General features: G+C 42.9%; 1 protein-coding gene across 1 annotated transcript in view; it reads left to right on the forward strand.

The window, feature by feature from the left end:
* LOC141072506 (uncharacterized) overlaps positions 1 to 19,211 on the forward strand; it is a 43,089-nt gene that overhangs the window by 22,665 nt on the left and 1,213 nt on the right. The window contains 1 exon segment of the mRNA XM_073559782.1: positions 18,585 to 18,596. Within this exon segment, the coding sequence (XP_073415883.1) occupies positions 18,585 to 18,596 (12 nt within the window).

Raw genomic sequence — 19,211 nt, forward strand, 5'->3', positions numbered from 1 at the left:
ATTTCTGGGTATTCTGGAAAGAGTTTTTCTGCTCTCTTTTTTGATAATATCCCCAATTGAACATACTTTCTTAAAAGAGATCTTAATCTGTCCTTATATTTATGCAAAGGGTTGTCATTTAGCATACAGTAGGTATTACTATCATTCAAGTGATTTACGGCATCTTGTATATAGTATGTCTTATCCAAAAGACCCAAATTCCCTCCTTTATCAGATCTCCTGAACACAGTATCACTCCATCCCTTCATTTCTTGCAAAGCTTTCATCTCAGATGCTCTCAAATTTTTTTCTGACATGGGATAGAGTAAAGCTTCTACATCCTTGATGACCATATCATGGAAAAGATCGATACTGTTCCCAGGAGATATAGGAGGCATGAAATTTGATTTTATTCCTCCTTTAAAAGGTATTGGTATTTCTTTGTTGGAATTAACTGATTCCAGGGAGAAATCCGGTTCAGTTATACTCATTAACATTTCAACATCACTTAAAAATTGTCTGGGACAGATATCTGAATTTAGCATAAAGCCTAAAGGACCAATAGTTGGAGGTTTCTCACCTTCATGTATAGGAACAGAAACTGCAGCTGAAACACTGGAAAAAGATTTTTTAAGATGTAGCTTTCTTATACTTTTAAACAATTCAATCCTAAAATCGACATAATCAAATTTTTCTGGAATACAAAAATTTAAGCCTTTAGATAGAACTTCAGTATGTTCACTGGATAATTGGCGCTTTGAAAGGTTTATTATACGTAGATTGTCCATTGGAGGTGTTATTTCCTCCATGATACTTGCTTGCGTTTTTTCCTTGATTTTGTAATTATCCGGCCTCGTCTTGTTTTTTCCTAAAGGGGGCGAATTATTAGAGGTAGAAGGAAAAGTAAGCATGCTTGAGTCCTCTCGATCGTCTGCAACACTTGAGTCCAAAAAATGGAGGTGCTTGCATGAAAAAACATGAATATTTCAATGTAAAGTGAAAAAAGAAGAAATATGCAGCACTCACCAATGTAGCTGAGTTTTGCAGGGATTGAAAAGGTCAATTTTCCACCTCAAGGAGGTAACTATGACAAAGCTTTATTGCAACAAGTAGCAAAATGGATCCTGAAAGCGAAAGCACAAGGTCCTTTGGGACTAAATGACCGGATCGATCTATCAGTATTTTTATAAAAAATGTTATATAAAAAATTGTATGTAAAGTTATTTAGATTATAATCTTCCTATGATATTGTAAAAATATAGATTATCTTGTAAATCGATATGGAAAGATTTATTCCTTACTAGTATCTTGCACTCTGTATATTGTATAACTATATATTTTTTTGTAAATGTTTGTTTCACAACTTGTTATGTATGTTAATTAGTAAGGTCTGTGATCCTATAAAGGGAATGACCTTTAGCTAATCCCCTCACCTGGACCCGTAGAAGCGAGTAATGGTGAAACGGCCGATGTCCGGCACCTCCCTCCCCTAGCATTCCTCCACGTCCTGCATGTCCACACATTTGATGGAAATTATGTGAAATAAAGACTCACAGTTTTTCAGCTATATCGGTGAGTGCTGCATATTTCTTTTTTTGCTTCACATTGAAATATTCATGTTTTTTCATGCAAGCACCTCCATTTTTTGACTGAATCATATGCCGCAATACTTCAGATAAATAGCTCCGTCTGGTAATGTGGTGATTTGTGCCCCCTAGTATGCCGTTCATCTGTTTGCTCTTTGCTGGGATCAGACTACAGGGGAATGCAGATGCCCTGTCCAGAGTTCACTGTATGTCATGTGTCCACCCCTTAGGGTTGAACATAGGAGGGAGGTACTGTATGTGGTACAGTAAAGGGTGTTTTACTGGATGGGAGATACATTTCTCCCAGCAGGTTAATGTTTGGCTGGGTTTTTCCATAAAGGCAGGACCTGCGATGATGTCATGGTCACGTGATCATCAGCTTATGTGATGTTTACCTCACTTGTAGGAGGGGATATGGGCTATGTAATGGAGGTTGGTGTTTGGCACATGGTGAGTGTGTGTCTGGAAGTTACAGGACCTTGGCTGGACTTAGCCTGAACACGTACACAGGATCCCCGTGCTGCAGGACTATAGCAGCAAGACTCTCAACAACCCTGGGAATGGCACCTGGCAGATGCCGCGGACCTGTCAGCCGCTTAGTTAAGCCCGTCTCGTGCAAGTGGTGAGTATGGGACCAGTGGTTCTCCAAGCTGGAGTATATTTCTGTTTTTCCTTACTTTCTGTTAATCTGCTGTTTACAACGTGACATTAAACCACTGAAATTGGACTTTAAGCCTGTGTGTTGCCTCGTTATTGCAGCCCTGCCATTACCTACCAGAGTGAATCCCTACACCTCCTTAAAACTATTGCACAGAGTCTATTTGGTGGTCTTGTACAATGGTTTCTGGGTTTTGGGATAAGGTGAAGCATCTGATAGCATGATGTATGATGGACCGGTTGTTCTGGAACCTTCTACCCTTTTACTGGGAACCAGGCCTTCCCGGCTTCAAAAAAGCTTTCAGAAGCTAGTAAACTACTTATGTATGGCCACTAAAATCCACATTGCGGCAAAGTGGAAGTCGCCCTCACTGTCAATACAGTTATGGCCAAAAGTATTGACACCTCTGCAATTCTGTCAGATAATACTCAGTTTCTTCCTGAAAATGATTGCAAACACAAATTCTTTGGTATTATTATCTTCATTTAATTTGTCTTAAATGAAAAAACACAAAAAGATTTGTCCTAAAGCCAAATTGGATATAATTCCACACCAAACATAAAAAAGAGGGCGGACAAAAGTATTGGCACTGTTCGAAAAATCAAGTGATGCTTCTCTAATTTGTGTAATTAATAGCACCTGTAACTTACCTGTGGCACCTAACAGGTGTTGGCAATAACTAAATCACACTTGCAGCCTGTTGACATGGGTTAAAGTTGACTCCACCTCTGTCCTGTGTCCTTGTGTGTACCACATTGAGCATGGAGAAAAGAAAGAAGACCAAAGAACTGTCTGAGGACTTGAGAAACCAAATTGTGAGGAAGCATGAGCAATCTCAAGGCTACAAGTCCATCTCCAAAGACCTGAATGTTCCTGTGTCTACCGTGCGCAGTGTCATCAAGAAGTTTAAAGCCCATGGCACTGTGGCTAACCTCCCTAGATGTGGACGGAAAAGAAAAATTGACAAGAGATTTCAACGCAAGATTGTGCAGATGTTGGATAACTCGACTAACATCCAAACAAGTTCAAGCTGCCTTGCAGTCCGAGGGTACAACAGTGTCAACCCGTACTATCCGTCGGCGTCTGAATGAAAAGGGACAGTATGGTAGGAGACCCAGGAAGACCCCACTTCTTGCCCCGAGACATAAAAAAGCCAGGCTGGAGTTTGCCAAAACTTACCTGAAAAAGCCTAAAACGTTTTGGAAGAATGTTCTCTGGTCAGATGAGACAAAAGTAGAGCTTTTTGGGCAGAGGCATCAACATAGAGTTTACAGGAGAAAAAAAGAGGCATTCAAAGAAAAGAACACGGTCCCTACAGTCAAACAGGCGGAGGTTCCCTGATGTTTTGGGGTTGCTTTGCTGCCTCTGGCACTGGACTGCTTGACCGTGTGCATGGCATTATGAAGTCTGAAGACTACCAACAAATTTTGCAGCATAATGTAGGGCCCAGTGTGAGAAAGTTGGGTCTCCCTCAGAGGTCATGGGTCTTCCAGCAGGACAATGACCCAAAACACACTTCAAAAAGCACTAGAAAATGGTTTGAGAGGAAGCACTGGAGACTTTTAAGGTGGCCAGCAATGAGTCCAGACCTGAATCCCATAGAACACCTGTGGAGAGATGTAAAAATGGCAGTTTGGAGAAGGCACCCTTCTAATATCAGGGACCTGGAGCAGTTTGCCAAAGAAGAATGGTCTAAAATTCCAGTAGAGCATTGTAAGAAACTCATTCATGGTTGGTAGCAGTTATTTTGGCTAAAGGTTGTGCAACCAAGTATTAGGCTGAGGGTGCCAATACTTTTGTCTGGCCCATTTTTGGAGTTTTGTGTGAAATGATCAATGTTTTGCTTTTTGCTTCATTCTCTTTTGTGTTTTTTTTTCATTTAAGACAAATTAAATGAAGATAATAATACCAAAGAATTTGTGTTTGCAATCATTTTCAGGAAGAAACTGAGTATTATCTGACAGAATTGCAGGGGTGTCAATACTTTTGGCCACAACTGTATCTATGAAAGACATTATGTTATTCTCATTTGTGGCCCCAGCGTTTCTTATAGAATAAATCCCTTTCTCAGACAGTCCTGTAGTAATTACTTTGTTCTCACGGTTTGTAGGAGGGTTCGTTATCAGTATAAGTGCGAGAGATGAGAGACCGACGACTGCAGTTTTACCCTGTGTGTCTGGCGTCAGTTTTACAGTGTGAGAGATGCGGGGTCTGTGACCGAAGCTGGGGGTATACGGGTGTATACAGCATACACAGAGGGGTCTGTGACCGAAGCTGGGGGTATACGGGTGTATACAGCATACACAGAGGGGTCTATGACCGAAGCTGGGGGAATATAGGTGTATACATCGTACACTGAGGGGTCTGTGACTGAAGCTGGGGGTATACGGGTGTATACAGCGTACACAAGGGTCTGTGACTGAAGATGGGGGTGTAGAGTACACAGAGGGGTCCACACAAACGCGGTTTCGCTCCGTACACCTCGTACACACACAACTCCGCTACGTACACTCGTACACACGCGGCTCCGCTCCGTACACCTCATACACACGGCTCCGCTCCATACACACCTTGTATACATGTGGCTCCGCTCCTTACACCTCGTACACGCACGGCTCCGCTCCGTACACCTCGTACACGCGCGGCTCCGCTCCGTACACCTCGTACACGCGCGGCTCCACTCCGTACACCTCGTACACACGCGGCTCCGTACACCTCGTACACGCGCGGCTCCGCTCCGTACACCTCGTACACGCGCGGCTCCGCTCCGTACACACCTTGTACACATGTGGCTCCGCTCCGTACACCTCGTACACGCGCGGCTCCGCTCCGTACACCTCGTACACGTACGGCTCCGCTCCGTACACCTCGTACACGCGCGGCTCCGCTCCGTACACCTCGTACACACGCGGCTCAGCTCCGTACACCTCATACACACGCGGCTTCGCTCCGTACACCTTGTACACACGCGGCTCTGCTACATCCACCCTGTAAACCCCTCCTGACCCCACACACATAAACTTCCCCTCATCCAGCACCATGACAACCAGCACAGCAGAGTCCTGCACACACTGAGGCCCCTGATCATGTGACTCCTGACTCCGCCCCTCCTGTGACCTCTTCACAGGTCCTGTGCACACAGAGCAGCTGTAGAAATCTCCGGCCTCGGGGGTCTCACCAGACTTTGCTCTATTCTTGCAGGGGCCGCAGTGGATTTCATCCTGGATCCATAGAGCTGAATAGAGGAGCGATGTTCCTTCACTCTGATGGTAATTGATGGTGACGTTTGTCCAACGTCCATGTTACCGAGTAAATCCCCCCAGGACTGCAGCCGGTAAAGACCCCGATATCCACAGGTGTCCCCTCTAATGGGGGGAAAGGGATAGAAAAGCCTCTTATCCAGAGGGGAAACCCTGTACATGGAGACCTCGGCCTCAGATCTCTCCTGTCCTGTTCTTCCAGAAAAGCCTCAAACTTCTGTGTGTGACTCAGAGCTGAGATCTAACGTGAGAGAAGATTCCAGTGCGGGGAAGACGGGAAACCTTCATATAGACGGCCGGTGGGGATGGAGGCAGTGACCGACTCTGGCCAAATCTGTCTCTAGAGCCGCAGTAGAAGATGAAGATGTCGTCCTCATCATGAAGGAGTTATTTCTCATGTCGCGTGTAATGAATATCTCCTGCAGTATTGCTAATGCCGATTCCAGTGTCGGTAATGAGACGAGAATTAGCGTTATGGAAGATGAGTCTATGAGGAACGTGTTCAGCTGCCGACTCCGAGGAGGAAACTGCTTGTTGTCTGTGGCCTAAATATATAGGTTTTATTAGTAGATGTCAGGGAAGAAAACTAAACCCTGTAAGATAATAAATCTCCTCATATGTTTCCCTTATTATCTCCAGTAATTGTATTATTACACAGGATTCTTATGATGTTACATCGGATCATCTTCTTCTCATTCAGGTCTCTACAATATCGGATCCTCTCAGTGAAGATCTTCTACAGAAGAGAATTTTCCTGATTTACCCATCAAGGATGGATATGGACAGAGACAAGATGGCGGAGAGGATGTTACACCTCACCCTAGAGATCCTCTTCCGTCTCACTGGAGAGGTGAGAGATTCTGATGACGTCACATTACATCATCCTTATCTATGGGAATAACAGATGGACAGAACTGGAGAGGTGAGGACTCTGGGAATGTCTGTAGTGAGATTTATTACTGTGTCTCTCCATAACCAGGATTACACAGTGGTGAAGAAGACCTCTAGTGATCGCTGTCAGGACCCTGTGTGTGAGGGATGGGGAAGACCCCTGAGCCCAATCACGGTGCTTCCACCTCACGCCCTGATCCATGAGGACATCAATGACCAGAAGATCCTAGAACTCATCTACAAGATGATTGAGCTGCTGACTGGGGAGGTGACACTGCTGGGAATGCTGGGACATTATACAGTAACACTATGAAGGGATCGGGGGATGACGGTATCATTGTGTGTGTCAGGTTCCTATAAGGTGTCAGGATGTCGCCGTCTATTTCTCCATGGAGGAGTGGGAGTATTTAGAAGGACACAGAGATCTGTACAAGGATGTCATAATGGAGGTTCCCCAGCCCCTCACATCTCCAGGTAATAGACAGGACTAAATACACACGGCCTATAATTATCTGTATGTAGAGAATGAATTCAGTCCCTGTACTGTATGTGTTTCCTCCAGATCTATCCAGTAAGAGGACAGCACCAGAGAGATGTCCCCGTCCTCTTCTTCCACAGGACTGTAACCAAGAAGATCCCAGTGCTCCTCAGGATCATCAGGTAGATGGAGAGAAGGTGTCAGGAGATCTCCCCTATGATGTGTAGACGGCTGTGAAGGTCTTGTGCTCAGTCTTGTTTTATCCACCAGTATTATATGTTTTATACTTGTGTAATGAGAACGGTGGAGATGGCAGGATTAGAGCTGATCATAGATGGGATTTCTCCATCTGTCTGTGACTTTTACAATATTTGTTTCAGGGTGAAGATCTGACCCATATTAACACTACAGAGACATATGTGAGAGATGATGAGCGGTGTAAAGAGGAGATTCCCACATATGACTACCCAGGTGAGTAGTAACCACTGAATGTAGAGAAGTCACAGATTCCTCTCAGTCACCGGCTGTGGCTGCTTTATCGGTGGTGTAGTCCGGCCGTATTACCATGATCACTATTTTGCCTCTAGACCACAACATCTCCTCCACTAAAACTGTGCAAATGACTTTGGGCATTGAAAGCCCTTTTCTATAGAACTTACAACCTGGAGGATCCACCTACCCCCTGGTATTAGTGTGAGGGTGATCCCTTAAAGAGAGATCTATATGATTGCTTGTACCTGACCCAATATAGGCCGAGTGCGCTCTTAAAGAGTCACACTGAACACAGAGTTAGATGTCTACTCCTTTCTCAGCAAAGTCACCGGCTGTGGCTGCTTTATCGGTGGTGTAGTCCTGCCGCATCACAATCATGTGATCACCCTTTTGCCTCCCTACCACTATATTCTCCTCCACTAAAAACTGTTAAAGTGACTTTGGGCATTGAAAGCCCTTCTATAAAAATTACAGCCTTGAAGATGCACCTTCCTAAATTAGAAGACGCTGACCGTTACCTGCCCAGATCTGTAAACTATAAAGCCAAATGAAGCGTACGTAGAATGTGCTGACAAGATAGAAAATCACTTGAAGAAAAATCTTATGCTGGGCCTGTAAGAGAAAGCGGAGGGTAATGATGCTGTTGGCTTCCTAGATCCCTGAGATCTTATCGGATGAATCTTCTCTCCCTTCTGTGCTGCTGAATGTCTCATGGTCCCTACAAGACCAGGTCCAGTCTTTCTGGTCAAACTAACTTCAAGGAGGATTGTGATAATCTCCAGGACAAACATTCCACCAGTGCCATGATAGATCTCTAAGCTGTGCGTGGCTGATGGCTGTAATATACACTGTTCAAAAAATAAAGGGAACACTTAAACAACAGAATATAACTCCAAGTAAATCAAACTTCTGTGAAATCAAACTGTCCACTTAGGAAGCAACACTGACTGACAATCAATTTCACATGCTGTTGTGCAAATGGAATAGACAACAGATGGAAATTATTGGCAATTATCAAGACACCCTCAATAAAGGAGTGGTTCTGCAGGTGGGGACCACAGACCACATCTCAGTGCCAATGCTTTCTGGCATGTGGCACAGGTAGTGCAGCTCATCCAGGATGGCACATCATGGCTCCAGCCCTGGTTTCATAGATTTACTAAAAGTCATGAATTCCATTATGTTTTCCATCCTAAGGAATTCAGATTACTGCACAATCTCTCCTGAAATGGGGGCGCTAATACTTTCTCTACTCTTCCGGTCAGGACTCATAGTGGCTCCAATGTTCCACCATAAATGAGGGCAGCTCCAGTTTAGTGTTCTCCCCTCGTTTGTTGTTGTCGGGGGTGTATGATCTTTTTTTACCGGTATGATAGTGTAATTATGGTGGGATCGCCCTGCCTCAGTTATCTGAGTCTGTATCTCCGTGTTAGTCCTTAATGAAAGGTCTCCATTACCTCTTCCAAATGCCTAAGATCTAAATTCGTCACCCGTCAGCTCTGCTCTCTTATAAATAGTTCTATGTAAAAGTATATTTCTTGTTGAAACTTATGTGATAGAAAATATTGGCCTTTACGATAGTTTATATTGTCAAGAGCCACTGAGACCCATACTCTAATTACCCCAAAGAGGTTTTACCATTAGTTACTCATTTTTTTTACTTAACCCATTAACGTTCATGGACGTGCACAGTCCATCATGGCCGGGTGTAACTTCCCGCACCATGACGGACTGTGCACGTCATGCATTTGAACTGTCACTGAGTGTAAAACACGCAGTGACAGTTCAGTGCCGACAGCTGTCTGACAGCTGACAGGCATGGGATGAGGTGTGGGGACCCTTGCAGTTGGTCCCTGTACCCAGAGCGCTGTGATTGGTCAGTCAGTCTGACTGACCAAACACAGCAGCAATCAGGCAGGAGATGCCGAAATTTCAGCCTCTCCTGCCCAATCAGTGCAGGAGCTCAGCGCTGCGGTGGCTGAGCATCCTGCAATGACAGCCAGGAGCGGCGTCCGCACCACCCCTGGCTGTTAAGTCCCTGACTGCTGCGATTGAGCGCAATCGCAGCGTTCGGGGGGGAGGCAGAGGGTCGGGGGCTCCCTCTGCCTCAGATTGGTGTCCCTGCGATGTAATCGGGGGGCCCGATCTGTGCCATGATGCCCCTGGGGGTTGTCATGACATTCACCAGGTCATCCAGCTACAGAAAGCCGCTGAGACCATGCTCACAGCTCACAGCACGGTCTCAGCCGCTTTCAGCGTAGGCCTAATACACTGCAATGCTGGAGCAATGTATTATACCATCAATTGAAAGTGAGAGTCCCATAAAGGGACGAGGGAAAAATTATATTAAATAATAAAAAAATCTCCCAATAAATTCACATTTTTATGTGAATAAAGTAAAAAAAAACAAATGTTTGGTATCGCCGCGTCCGTAAAAATCCCGCCTATAAAAGTGTCACCCTAGTTAACCCATTCTTTGAACGCCGTAAAAAAAAACATAAAAAAGCAAATTATACTTTCTCCAAGTGGTATCATCATATCGCTTGGAAAAAGTGGAATAACAGATGATCAAAAAGACGGATATAAATAACCATGGTACCGCTGAAAATGTCAACTTGCCCCGCAAAAAACGAGCCGCAATACAGAGCCATCAGCGAAAAAATAAAAAAGTTATAGCTCTCAGAATAAAGTGATGCAAAAATAATTATTTTTTTCTATAAAAGTTTTTATTGTGAAAAAAAAAAACGCCAAAACAAAAAAAAGATATAAATCAGTTATCGCTGTAATCGTAGTGACCTGGAGAATAAAGCTGCCTTATCAATTTTACCACACGCGGAACGGAGAAAAAAATAATTCCTGAATTTGTTTTTTGTTCATTCTGCCTCCACAAAAATCGGAATAGAAAGCGATCAAAAACCGTTTTGTGTCTGATCATGGTACCAATAAAAACGTCAGCTCGTCCTGCAAAAATCAAGCCCGCACATGACTCTGTCGGCCAAAATATGGAAAAATCATAGCTCTCAAAATACGGCGATGCAAAAACTTCTTACAAAAAATTCTTCCAAAAAAAGCGTCTTTTAGTGTGACAGAAGCTAAACGTGAAAAAGGATATAAATCTGGTATCGCTGTAATCGCACCGAACCGAAGAATAAAGCCGCCATGTCACTAACACCGCACGAGGAGCGGCGTAAAAAATAACACCAATTCTTCACCTTTTATGGATTTGTTCATTCTGCCTCCCAAAGATCGCAGTTAGGCGATCATAGTGGTTCCCCCCACATATGGGGTATCAGCGTACTCAGGACAAATTGCACAATAACTTTTGGGGTCCAATTTCTCCTGTTACCCTTGGGAAAATAAAAAATTGGTGGCAAACAGATAATTTTTGTGAAAAAAAATGATTTTTTTTAATTTTCCTGTGTCCATATATACCCTTGTAGTTTAGTAGTGAAGCGCAGCCGTGCTGCTTACCAGGCTAGCGTAGGGAGCTAATGCTCCCTCTGAGGTGATTACGATGCATGCGCAGCTATTTTGTTTAACTGGCTACCATGGCAGTCTGTGTGATTTGTCTGTGTACTTTTGATTCCATCACGCTTGACGCATGCGCAGTAGGTGAAGAGCTCTGCTGCTCTGTGACTATAGCGCCGTTTTCTTTGTTTATTGGTTGCCACGGCAACCCACTCTTTAGGGATGACGTACATCCTGCTCTGCACCAGCCGGCACGTGTGCATGGGGTTAGGCGCAGTACTGAGTGGCTGTTCTATGCGCCAATATTTTTGGGTACACACCCACCATGACTTATGCACCGCTATCATTGGCCATACACTTTTCAGGGCCATGGCTGTTACATCGCTCCCCACGCTAGCCTGGTAAGTAGCGCAGCTGCGCTTCATTACTAATCTTCAAGGGTATATATGGACACAGGTGACTTGGAACAGGTACCCCTGTCGAAGCCACTGAGGGTGGCGACACGCGTCGGGTCTCTGCTCTGCCTAATCTTACTCCACATGGGTCCCTTTACCAGATGAACACCACTCTGTGCTATTATACACAGATGGTGTCTTTCAGCTTTTACCAGTAACCTTTTGTGCACCGATATATCGCATCATTGGTGCCTAGCCACATGGGCCCATATGCTTTGCAACGTTCAAGCACTATTTATCGGTAGGCTGCCCATGCTATCGTGCTTATACCTTTTTGTATTCTGTGCGGTGTGGTTACAGGTGGCTGCCAGCATTGTGGCCCAGGTGGGAACTCATCAACTACACCGCAAGAAACGACCTGGAAACCATCTGCAGAGACTTTGAAGACTTAGGCAAGAAAGTGAAAGAACTGGGAGCGCAGGTGGTCTTCTCTTCCATCCTCCCAGTGGATGGCCATGGAACAAGGAGGTGGAATAAGATTCTGCAGGTGAACAACTGGCTACGTCGATGGTGCCGTCAGCAACGATTTGGATTTCTGGATCACGGAGTGAGGTACCTTTACGATGGACTACTTGCTAGAGATGGGGTGCACCTTACGAAGACTGGAAAACATGTATTTGGAAGTCGTCTTGCTACACTTGTAAGGAGAGCTTTAAACTAGAACAACATGGGAAGGGAAGCAAAAGACTAGAAAAAGCCATACACCTGACAAATGCTATTGAGAACTCTGCTATTAGAAGTGGAAAGGAAGAACAGGAAGAACAAAGACAAAAGAATCTAATTAATAAAAATATTGGAGAAAGAGAAACCAATCACAAACTAAAATGTTTCTATACTAATGCACAAAGCATGGGCAACAAACAAGGAGAATTGGAACTACTAACGCAGGAAAAGAAATATGATGTCATTGGAATCACTGAAACTTGGTGGGACAATACACATGATTGGAATACAAGACTAGAAGGATACAACTTATTTGCAAGAAACAGACTTGATAAACGAGGAGGGGGTGTTGCATTGTATGTTAGAAATGCGTATATCTGCACAGAGATTGAAGCTTCAGAGACTAGGAGTTCTGTGGAAACTGTTTGGGTAAGAATACAAGGACAGAACAATGGAAAGGACACCATTGTAGGCATTTACTACAGGCCACCTGTGCAAGCTGAAGATATGGATGAACTCTTTATGCATCAAATGGCCAAGTTCTCCCAAAAATATGACATAGTTGTCATGGGAGATTTCAACTATCCAGACATTTGTTGGGAATCTCTCTCAGGCAAAACTAACAGGTCAAGGAAATTCTTATCCTCTCTTGCTGACAACTTTATCTTCCAAAAGGTAGGGGAGAAAACAAGGGGAACTGCTACCTTGGATCTAATCCTTCTAAACAGGGAGGAAATGGTTGAGGAGGTAAAAGTGGCTGGGACCCTAGGAGGTAGCGACCATGCTATTTTAGAATTTTGGATAACTAGAGGAGGAAGACCTGTGAAGACTCAGACGTCAAGGTTAGATTTCAGAAAGGCAGATTTTAAGGGATTCAGAAAGAGAATTGGAGGGATCCAATGGCTGGATATCCTTAAAGACAAAAATGTCCAGGAAGGATGGGAAATCTTGAAAAATGAAATTCTCAAAGCACAATTGTTAACAATTCCAAAAAGAGGGAAGAATAGGAAGCATTTAAGGAAGCCAGGATGGATGAACACAGAACTTAAGCACATGCTAAAAAGGAAGAAAAAAATGTTTATAAAATGGAAAGAGGGAGGCATATCTAAAGAAGAATATAATGCTGTCTGCAGAACCTGCAGGGCACAAATCAGATTAGCTAAAGCTGACAATGAATTGAGGCTTGCAAGAGATGTCAAAAGCAATAATAAAGGATTTTGGGGATATGTCAAAAGTAAAAGAAAAGTCAAAGATGCTATAGGATTTTTACAGGATGAAAATGATGAAATGGTAAGACAGGATGTTGAGAAGGCCGAACTTTTAAATTCCTATTTTGCATCTGTTTTCTCTCAGAAAGGAAATGTGACATCAACTGTTCTTCACTGTCCTATTAAGGGAATAGAAGAATCCAGGATATCTATAAACAGAAAGATAGTGAGGAAACACTTAGCTAACCTAAATGAATTCAAGTCTCCAGGTCCAGATGAATTACACCCCAGAGTACTGAAGGAGATAGCAGAAGAAATTTTTGAACCCCTCTCCATAATATTTGAAAATTCTTGGAGAACAGGAGAAGTCCCAGAAGACTGGAGAAGAGCAAATGTTGTTCCTATCTTCAAAAAGGGGAAGAAGGTGGACCCAGGCAACTATAGGCCGGTGAGTCTAACTTCTATACCAGGAAAGATCTTTGAACAAATTATTAAACAACATGTATGTCAGTACCTTGATAAGAATGAAGTGATTAAACAGAGTCAGCATGGGTTTGTAACTAATAAGTCATGTCAGACTAACTTAATTTCCTTCTATGACGGAATCACTGATTGGGTGGATCAAGGAAATGCTGTAGATATAGTATATCTTGACTTCAGCAAAGCATTTGACAAAGTATCTCATATAATCCTTATTGAAAAAATGACTAAGTATGGAATGGACAAGGCAACTGTTAGGTGGATTCATAACTGGCTTAGTGATCGGACCCAAAGAGTGGTCGTAAATGGCTGCACATCCAGTTGGAAGAATGTCTCAAGTGGGGTACCACAGGGCTCTGTCCTGGGCCCTTTATTGTTCAACATCTTTATCAACGATTTAGATGAAGGAATTGAGGGTAAACTGATTAAATTTGCTGATGACACAAAGCTAGGAGGGATAGCTAATACTAGAGAAGAGAGAGAGAGGATTCAAAAAGATATAAATAAACTGGAGAAGTGGGCAGCAACTAACAGAATGGTTTTTAACAGGGAAAAATGCAAAGTACTACATCTGGGCAATAAAAATGAAAAAAGCATATACAGAATGGGAGGAATAGGCCTAAGCAACAGCACATGTGAAAAAGACTTGGGTATACTAATAGATCACAAACTGAATATGAGTCAACAGTGTGATGCAGCAGCAAAAAAAGCAAATGCAATTCTAGGATGTATTAACAGAAGCATACAGTCTAGATCACGTGAAGTCATTATTTCCCTCTACTCCTCTTTGGTCAGACCTCAAAAAGACATCAACAAGCTGGAGCAAGTTCAGAAAAGAGCAACCAGAATGGTGACCGGTCTGCAAACCCTGTCTTATGAGGAAAGGTTGCAGGATTTGGGATTGTTTAGTTTGCAAAAGAGAAGACTGAGAGGAGACTTAATAGCTGTCTACAAATATCTCAAGGGCTGTCACATTGTAGAAGGATCATCTTTATTCTCATTTGCACAAGGAAAGACTAGAAGCAATGGGATGAAACTGAATGGGAGGAGACACAGATTAGATATTAGAAAAAACTTTTTGACAGAGTGATCAATGAGTGGAACAAGCTGCCACGAGAAGTGGTGAGTTCTCCTTCAATGGATGTCTTCAAACAGAGGCTGGACAGACATCTGACTGGGATGATTTAACGAATCCTGCTTTGAGCAGGGGGTTGGACCAGATGGCCCAGGAGGTCCCTTCCAACTCTACGATTCTATGATTCTATAACTATAATCTATGATGTTTCTATTTTGATTATAGGATGTATATATGAATAAGTCTTGTGTAGAGGTATTTTGTAGCTGGTATGCTGCTTATATGGCCATTAGGTCTGTATTCATATTCTATTGTTGTGGAGTTTGTTTTAGCTGGTTGGCCCTATTATGAGCCCCGTAATTATCGAGTTGTGTCACATGTGTGACCAGTTTTAATGTTTTTTGCATGTTTTTTTGTGTCCAAAAAACTTGAATATTTTGTACACTATTTGTCCTGTCTCTGGTGATCCCCTTGTATGGCCTGTTCCTTTCTTCTTTGTTTTTGAAGACCACACTTTAGGCGCATGGCAGAGCTCAGTAGGGAAGGAGCATCATTTGAGGTTTTGAATGTCAAATTGGCTGGAATCAAGATCGGACACCATGTCACGTTTGGAGAGCCCCTGATGTTCCTAAACAGTGGAAACCCCCCACAAGTGACATCATTTTGGAAACTAGACCCCTTAAGGAACTTATCTAAATGTGTGGGGAGCACTTTGAACCCCCAAGGGCTTCACAGAGGTATATAACAGAGCTCACAGGTGACTTGGAACAGGTACCCCTGTTGAAGCCACTGAGGGTGGCGACACGCGTCGGGTCTCTGCTCTGCCTAATCCTTCTCCACATGGGTCCCTTTACCAGATGAACACCACTCTGTGCTATTATACACAGATGGTGTCTTTCAGCTTTTACCATTAACCTTTTGTGCACCGCTATATCGCATCATTGGTGCCTAGCCACATGGGCCCATATGCTTTGCAACGTTCAAGCACTATTTATCGGTAGGCTGCCCATGCTATCGTGCTTATACCTTTTTGTATTCTGTGTGGTGTGGTTACAGGTGACTGCCAGCATTGTGGCCCAGGTGGGCACTCATCAACTATAATCTATGATGTTTCCATTTTGATTATACATCGTATATATGAATAAGTCTTGTGTAGAGGTATTTTCTAGATGGTATGCTGCTTATATGGCCATTAGGTCTGTATTCATATTCTATTGTTGTGGAGTTTGTTTTAGCTGGTTGGCCCTATTATGAGCCCCGTAATTATCGAGTTGTGTCACATGTGTGACCAGTTTTAATGTTTTTTGCAACTTTTTTTTTTGTCCAAAAAACTTGAATATTTTGTACACTATTTGTCCTGTCTCTGGTGATCCCCTTGTATGGCCTGTTCCTTTCTTCTTTGTTTTTGAAGACCACACTTTAGGCGCATGGCAGAGCTCAGTAGGGAAGGAGCATCATTTGAGGTTTTGAATGTCAAATTGGCTGGAATCAAGATCGGACACCATGTCACGTTTGGAGAGCCCCTGATGTTCCTAAACAGTGGAAACCCCCCACAAGTGACATCATTTTGGAAACTAGACCCCTTAAGGAACTTATCTAAATGTGTGGGGAGCACTTTGAACCCCCAAGGGCTTCACAGAGGTATATAACAGAGCTCACAGGTGACTTGGAACAGGTACCCCTGTTGAAGCCACTGAGGGTGGCGACACGCGTCGGGTCTCTGCTCTGCCTAATCCTTCTCCACATGGGTCCCTTTACCAGATGAACACCACTCTGTGCTATTATACACAGATGGTGTCTTTCAGCTTTTACCATTAACCTTTTGTGCACCGCTATATCGCATCATTGGTGCCTAGCCACATGGGCCCATATGCTTTGCAACGTTCAAGCACTATTTATCGGTAGGCTGCCCATGCTATCGTGCTTATACCTTTTTGTATTCTGTGTAGTGTGGTTACAGGTGACTGCCAGCATTGTGGCCCAGGTGGGCACTCATCAACTATAATCTATGATGTTTCCATTTTGATTATACATCGTATATATGAATAAGTCTTGTGTAGAGGTATTTTCTAGATGGTATGCTGCTTATATGGCCATTAGGTCTGTATTCATATTCTATTGTTGTGGAGTTTGTTTTAGCTGGTTGGCCCTGTTATGAGCCCCGTAATTATCGACAGTTTTAATGTTTTTTGCATTTTTTTTGTGTCCAATAAACCTCAATATTTTGTACACTATTTTTCCTGTCTCTGGTGATCCCCTTGTATGGCCTGTTCCTTTCTTCTTTGTTTTTCATGACTTAACCAGTACAGGCTTAGGTTGGCTCCCATTAGAATACTCTGTGGTGCCCCCGTAACAGTATTTGTGTAAAGATTGGGGTATTGGTGTACTCAGGAGAAATTGCACAACAAATTTTGTAGTTCATTTTCTCCTGAAACCCTTGACAAAATAAAAACATTGTCCAAAGAAAAATTTTGGTGAAAAAAAGTGAAATATTTATTTTTTTCCTTCCACATTGCTTCAATTCTTGTGAAGCACCTAAAGGGTTAATAAACTTCTTGAATGTGGTTTTGAGCACCTTGAGGGGTGCAGTTTTTAGAATGGTGTCACTTTTGGGTTTTTTTGCCTTATAGGCCCCTCAAAGTGACTTCAAATGTGAGATGGTCCCTAAAGAAATGGTTTTGTAAATTTTGTTGGAAGAATAAGAAATCGCTGGTTAAATTTTAACCCTTATAACTTCCTAACAAAAAAAATTTTGCTTCCAAAATTGTGCTGATGTAAAGTAAGCATGTGGGAAATGTTATTTATTAACTATTTTGTGTGACATCACTCTTTGATTTAAGGGTATAAAAATAACAAACTTGAAAATTGAAAAATTTTCACCATATTTCCGTTTTTTTCATAAATAAACACAAGTCATATTGAAGAAATGTTACCACTACCACGAAGTATAATATGTCACGAAAAAAACATTCTCAAAATCAGCGGGATCCGTTGAAGCGTTCCAGAGTTCTAAGCACATGAAGGGACAGTGGTCTGATTTCAAAATTAAGGCCTGGTCATTAACCTACAAAATGGCTTGGTCCTTAAGGGGTTAAACAGACTGTTCAGCTTGATTATTTCAGAAGAAGTGTTATTGTCTTGCCCATCATCCATGAACTTCTTTAACCCCTCTCCATCTGGACTTACACACAGACCCCTAGGCTTGGGCCACGTTGATACTTGCTTTCCTGTAGTATGAGATAAGAGGAATAGTCGGGTAGTCTGGCCACAACCGGGAGGGCAGAGAAAATACAAAATGAGAAGATGCAAGAGTCGTCAGTAAACAGGCCAGGATCACAACAGGAAACCAATACACAAGGCGGGTGCTGAGTACCCAGGACTGAACCAGAGGAGAACAAGCCTGTATCTCGCAGCTTCCAACAATATGCTCCGAACTTTAGGAGGGTGAAGTAGGGAGCAGATTACTCCAGCTGGACAGCGTACACACCCTAACTGCCAGAATGGATGGTACCACAAGTCGTAGGCGCCTTAATCTTAGTGGCTGGACAGAGCCTGCACCACCCAGAGCTTCAGGTTCTGATGTCTCCTCCACTACCAGCGCCACCTGCAGACTGAATAAGCAGATATCATAGGAGCAGCTCCCAGAGAAGATGGGACACAGAATTTGTAGAAGCCCTAATATGTCAAAATGTCAGAAGAACCGAGCATTAGAAATCCCCATAAAGTGACTCCTTTTTGGACAGTATAACCCTCAGTGAATTAATCTATACAAGTAGTCACAATTTTGACTCCACAGCCAATTTCCAGTAATTAGCGCACAGTGGATGTTGGAGAGTAAAAATTCAAAATATACCATTTATCACCCAACACAGTGCCCAGATTGTGCTCCAGGAGACACACATCGTAAATTAAGAGTGTTCTTCTTTCTATACTATTGCCAAATACATGGATGCTAAATGTGGTTTGGGCGCACTGCAAGACTCAGCAGCGAGGGGGAAATTTGACTTTGGGAGAGCGGATATTGCTGAATTGGTTTATGGAAGCCATGTTCCTTTTCAAGAACCTTTGAGCCACTAATAGTGTGGGAACCTCCTATTTTTCCATTGACTGATGATGGATCTGAGTGGGGACTTGTTTTTTGTGAGATGAGTAGAACTTTTTATTGATATTTTTGTCTAAATAACATTGGTGACTCTTTATTCGATATTTGGGAGGCAGAATGAACAAACAGTTGAACACCACACACTACTGGTTCATATTATGAGGCTTTCTATTAGACTGTGATACTGTCATTCTGGTGAATAATTCAAATTTTTTACATAAACTGTCATTAAAAATTGGCAAGTTAAGTAGAAATGTTCAAAAATATTAAGTTTGAGGATATTTAATTGAAAAATAATAATTGGTTTTATTCTTAGCAGATGACTGTACCAGAAGATCAGAGGGAACGCTGACATCTTCAATTTTTAAATCAGATGATCTTGACATCACACAGGATACAATTGAAGTGATTGCTAT

The sequence above is a fragment of the Dendrobates tinctorius genome, unplaced genomic scaffold, assembly GCF_039654945.1.
Source record: "Dendrobates tinctorius isolate UK_male_01 unplaced genomic scaffold, ASM3965494v1 ptg000274l, whole genome shotgun sequence".
Classification (NCBI taxonomy): Eukaryota; Metazoa; Chordata; class Amphibia; order Anura; family Dendrobatidae; genus Dendrobates; species Dendrobates tinctorius.